We start from the raw sequence: 5,049 nt of genomic DNA, 5'->3' as shown, positions 1-5,049 counted from the left end.
TGCCTCCTCACCCTGGCCACACTTGCAGCTCCTTGAATCAGGACCCCTGCCACTCCTGCTGCTGCACCTGCTCCTGCCCAGGCTTTGCTAGTGCCTTGTGCCCTCCAGCTCTGAATCAAAGCTTCAATGCCTTTGTTGCCCACTACTTAGGTCGATGCTTCCCCTCACCCACACATCCTTGTAATCTCCTGTCTAAGCACGTCACAGTGATCAATACTTCTGTGCCGGTCTCCCCAGTGCAAGGGGCAGCCACGAGAGCAGGACTCTGGTGGATCTTTTCTTTCAGGACATCCCACCAGTAGCTAGGATGGGAGCTGCCATGGCAAATGTTCACTAGAAGTCATCAGCAGAGGGTACCACCCATGACAGGTCTAAGCACATTGACACCCACTGAATAGTCAGTCATGGCTTCTATCTAAACACTACACTAAATGCCATAATTTTGTGATGATGAGATCAGATAGGTAACAAGGTCCCCAAAAGAGACAAGGAAAGAGCACATGAGGCTGAGGAGAGCAGGGCCCTCCAGGCTGCCAGATTGGAGTAGAAAGAACTCGGCCCTGAAGAGAGTGGCCAGGGGTGGCCTGAGCGTATTTGAGTATATACCTGCAGCGGTGAAGCGCTATGGAAGAAGAGGCGACCTATTAAATGCACTCAGAACGACTTTAGGATTTAAATAACAGAGGGAAAGAATTTGAAGTGACTCCCTCAGCTGCCAAGAAGGAACAAATGGAGTGTGGTGGAAACTCACCGTGTGACAAACTTCAGCTCTTATCTCCTTCAAGGCGCGTTCAGAAAACACACAACCGCAGCATCGGAGGAAGCAAAACCTGGAGAGGGAGGAAGGGAGAGCAACTTGAGCTGGTATTGTGATCAATGTGCATGCAGTACTCTACCATCGTGCAGAGACAGCCACGGGACAGAGCAGGGCCACTGTTCCGAGTGAGCTGAGCAGGTGGGCAATTAAGTGCACAGATGGCCACTGGGGAAGGAGCCCACTGTGCCTGGTCCCATTTCCCACAAGGCCCTACTACATCCCCCAAACAAAACAGAGAAATGCAGTGAGACCGGGGTCCTGTCACCCATGTCATCCTCACCTGTGCCGGCCGTTCATCTCCAGGCCCACCACAGGGCAGATGAACCGCGCTCGCTGGAGGTCATCATGTTTGTCACCCTTGGTGTTCCCTTTATCTCCTTCCCAGGCAGGGTTGTCAGAAAGCCTGAGCTCTGTCACATTCTGTGGAGAAGCATTAATAATGCTGATGTAAATGAGCGAAGGAACCTGACCACAGAGCTTGGCAGGCCAGTAGCGCAGCCACGCTGGCCTGGGAAGACGCACTTCTATGGAACACGGATCATTTCGGGAGCACCAGAAGGGAAAGAATTGTAAGCCAACCCAATCGAACAGAGACCATTTCAACATTCGGCAAGGAATGTTGTGTACATGTGTGTGTAGGCAGGTATGCATGTGTATGTGCTTCTGTGTATGTGCAAGGCTCTGGCCAGGTCGATATTAGGTGTCTTCCTTGTGATCCTCCTGCCTCCACCTCTTCAGCATATGCTCCTGGCACAAGCCACTGCAATGAGCTCAGGTGTCCTCTACCTCTCTTCACCTTACTGAGAGAGTCTAAGTGAACCTGGAGCTCAGCGATTCCCAGGACTACCTGCCCAGGAGCCACAGAGGCCCTCCCATCCCAGCTTCCTGCCCAGGGAGCCGCAGAGGCCCTCCCATCCCAGCTTCCTGCCCAGGGAGCTGCAGAGGCTCTCCCATCCCCAGCTTCCCTGTGCTGAGATCACAGGCACACACACCTAGCTTTTTATCTGGGCGCTGAAGATCTGAATTCAAGTCCCTATGCCTGTCTGTCAAGCCTTTACCTGAGAGTCAATCTCCACAGCCCCTGAACACTGTTTTTACAACAGAGATTCACGTTTACTTATTTACTTGAGTAAATACACGGAGCACTCTGTGGAGGTCAGAAACAAGTTGCAGAGCTGTTTCTTTCTTTGCACCATGTGGGCCCCAGGGACTCAGGTCACAGATCTGCGTGGTCATGTGCGTCACCCACTGAGCCATCTTGCCAGTGTTGAGTTCAGTCCCGATACAGACTGTGGTGTTTTAATGTCTAGCCTGGGAGTGGCACTATTTGGAGGTGTGGCCCTGTTGTAGGTGCGACACTGTGGGCATGGGCTTTAAGACCCCTGTCCTAGCTGCCTGGAAGCCAGTTTTCTCTTGTTTAACTTTGGATGAAGATGTAGAACTCTCAGCTCCTCCTGCACCATGCCTGCCTGGATGCTGCCATGCTCTAGCCTTGATGATAATGGATTGAACCTCTGTAAGCCAGCCCCAATTAAATGTTGTCCTTACAATTGTTGCCTTGGTCATGGTGTCTGCTCACAGCAGTAAAACTCTAACTAAGACACAGATCCTATTAAAGCAACCTCCCTCAGAGGCGCCAGGAGCTCAGCCACGCCCTGTGTCCTACCTTGATGCTTCTGATGTGTGATGCCGCCTTCCCTAGGGCCTTCTCAGCAGATTTGTCCAACAGAAACTCGATGACAGCGTCTTTGTTATACAGTCTACAAGAGTAAGCATTAGTTTACTATTGCAGTAATGATTTTGGATAACCAAACAGGGGGAAGACCTGAACAGGACCCCAAAGTTGCCCACCTTTGCTAACAACATTCTGTGCTGCTAAAAGCAGGTATGACCCTGCTTCAACTGCTCCCCAACACAAAAAGCAGTGGCTTAAAGCCAGGGTGGCGGACTTTAAGATTTGGAAAAAAAAAAAAAAAAAAAAAATCAACGTGTAAGTACTTATTTTCCCCATCCTTCAAAAAGTAAAGATCAGAAGATTTACAACCACCAGGCCCACATGCTTCACTGTAAAAACTGGCTGGGACTGAGTAGCAGTGACCTCTGACCCCCTTTAGACAGGTCATGCATGCCCTCTCTCCTCCCAACGGCCCCTGCTCTTTACAGTACTCAAGGCTGCTTTATGCTCTGGGTTTATAGCTCAGCCGTTATTAATCTCAGCAGTTATATCTCAGTAGTTAACACTACTGGCTCCTGAGTGTAAAACAAACTGAGTAAGAAGGGCCAGAGCTATGTCCAGACACAGGCTCACCTTCCCCCCTGATGTGCTTAGGACAGCCCCTATTTGATCAATCAAGTACTTCAGTATTCTCTTCAAAACCAACAGAACAAATGCATCTTGGTTACATGAAGGGGCCATACCTGCCAAGTTCACAGGCAACTATTGGGCGCCTCAGGATTTCCTGACTTAGAGTACAGTAGTTCCATTGGGCTACCAGTTCAGCATCTTTGTCAACCTAAAAAAAGAACACACAGGGTCACTGCAGTCCAGTCCCGTATAAGATGAATCTAATCCCACGCTGTGGCTGCTGAGTGAGAAATGTCCTTCCTAAGCTCACCCATGTGAACATGTAGGCCCCAGTGGTAGTGTCTGAGGAGTTCAGAAACCTTGGAGGTGGAGTCTTGCAGGAGGAAGCACAGCCCTGAGGGTTAAACCTCTCCCTACCAACCCTTCACTCTGTCTGCTTCCTTCGTGTGGACGAAAAGGGATCAGTTGGCTGCCTCTCTGCCACCTGCCGCCATGGACGCTCCCTTGAGATGCATAAGCCAAAATAAACTTTTCCATCAGTTGCTTCGGTCATGGCGTTTTATCACGACAGCAGAAGAGCAACTAATACACATACTGTGGTGTTCAATTTTAAAATCAGAATAATGACCCACACCCAGGAGCAGTAGTGACCATAATCCCAGTATTTGAGAGTCTGAGGCAGGAGGATAAAGTCTGAGGACAGCCTGGGAAACCCAACAAGATGCTGCTTCTAAAAGAAATCAATGGAGCCTGTGATAGCCCAGTGGGCACTGGTGCTTGCCTCTGTGTGAAATGACCTGAGCTTGTCCCTGGGACCCATGTGGTAAAGGAGAGAACTGACTCTTGCAAACTATCCTCTGACTTCTACATGTCTGCCATACACCCTCCCAACTAAATAAATTAATGTGTTTTAAAAATTATAAAAGAAGCCATGTAAATGGCTGGGATGGGGAGAATGTGGCTCCAGGGTAGGCCATCTGCCTAGCATACATGAGGCTCAATCTCCAGTGTAGTAAGTAAGTTGATAATTGGTAAATAGAATAGTGGCATATGGACTTGGGACTTTAAAGCAGGTGAGATGGCTCAGAGGTGAACAAAACAAGCCATGTTCAATCTGACCGTTGTATCCACAGTGGAAAGCAGCTTCCACAAGTTGTTCTCTGACCCCACGTACGCAACACAGAACATAAAATTAAAAGGTTTTAAATTAGTGTTATGTTAAATAAAGACCCACCAACACCCAATACACACAAAGCAAGTTCATACCCATCATTAAACTGTGTGTGGAAGTTCTATAAAAAACAGAATGGAGGGGGAGGGCAGGGAGTGAACCACTCTGCACACACCAAGAGGTCCTCTAGCTGATCTATCTTAGTCCTAGTCTCAACATTAATGTCTATACTTCTACAGTAAATTAACAGCGTATATAACACAGCTTCTCCCTGGTAACACCTTATACGACATCCTCCTGGGATATGAAGGGGGTAAAAGTTGCCAAGTTTCAGGGCTGGAGAAATGGCTCAGTGTTTGAGAGCACTTACTGCTCTAGCAGAGAACCCAGTTTGGGTTACCAATAATCATGCTAGGTAGCTCACAATTCCAGTTTCAGGGGACTCTAATGCCCTCTTCTGGCCCCCTTGGGTCCCTGCATTCACTTGGTGCACATAAACTCATGTATATATAAATAAATAAACAAATAGCAAAAAAGGAAAAACAAGTGTCAACTTCTGAGCATGATTCTGTATTTCTGGTGACTGGTCCCCAACCGCCACTAGCTGGCTGTGGCTCTGCTCACCTCTAATCCCAGCATTTGAGGCAGAGGCAGATGGATCTCTATTAATTTGAGCCTAGCCTGATCTACATAGAGTTTTCCAGGCCATCCAGGACTACATAATGACACTGTATTTCAAGTTAAAAAAAAAAAAAA

General features: G+C 48.4%; 1 protein-coding gene across 1 annotated transcript in view; it reads right to left on the bottom strand.

The window, feature by feature from the left end:
* The window catches only part of Rtf2 (replication termination factor 2), a 30,811-nt gene that overhangs the window by 23,445 nt on the left and 2,317 nt on the right, over positions 1-5,049 (bottom strand). The window contains exons 2-5 of the mRNA XM_031372898.1: positions 3,236-3,330; positions 2,484-2,577; positions 1,098-1,237; positions 752-830 (exon numbers count right to left, since the gene is read on the bottom strand). Of these exons, the coding sequence (XP_031228758.1) occupies positions 752-830; positions 1,098-1,237; positions 2,484-2,577; positions 3,236-3,330 (408 nt within the window). The remainder of the gene's footprint in view (positions 1-751; positions 831-1,097; positions 1,238-2,483; positions 2,578-3,235; positions 3,331-5,049) is intronic.

The sequence above is a fragment of the Mastomys coucha genome, unplaced genomic scaffold (assembly GCF_008632895.1).
Source record: "Mastomys coucha isolate ucsf_1 unplaced genomic scaffold, UCSF_Mcou_1 pScaffold15, whole genome shotgun sequence".
Taxonomy (NCBI): Eukaryota; Metazoa; Chordata; class Mammalia; order Rodentia; family Muridae; genus Mastomys; species Mastomys coucha.
This window is presented reverse-complemented; position numbering and strand designations above follow the sequence as displayed.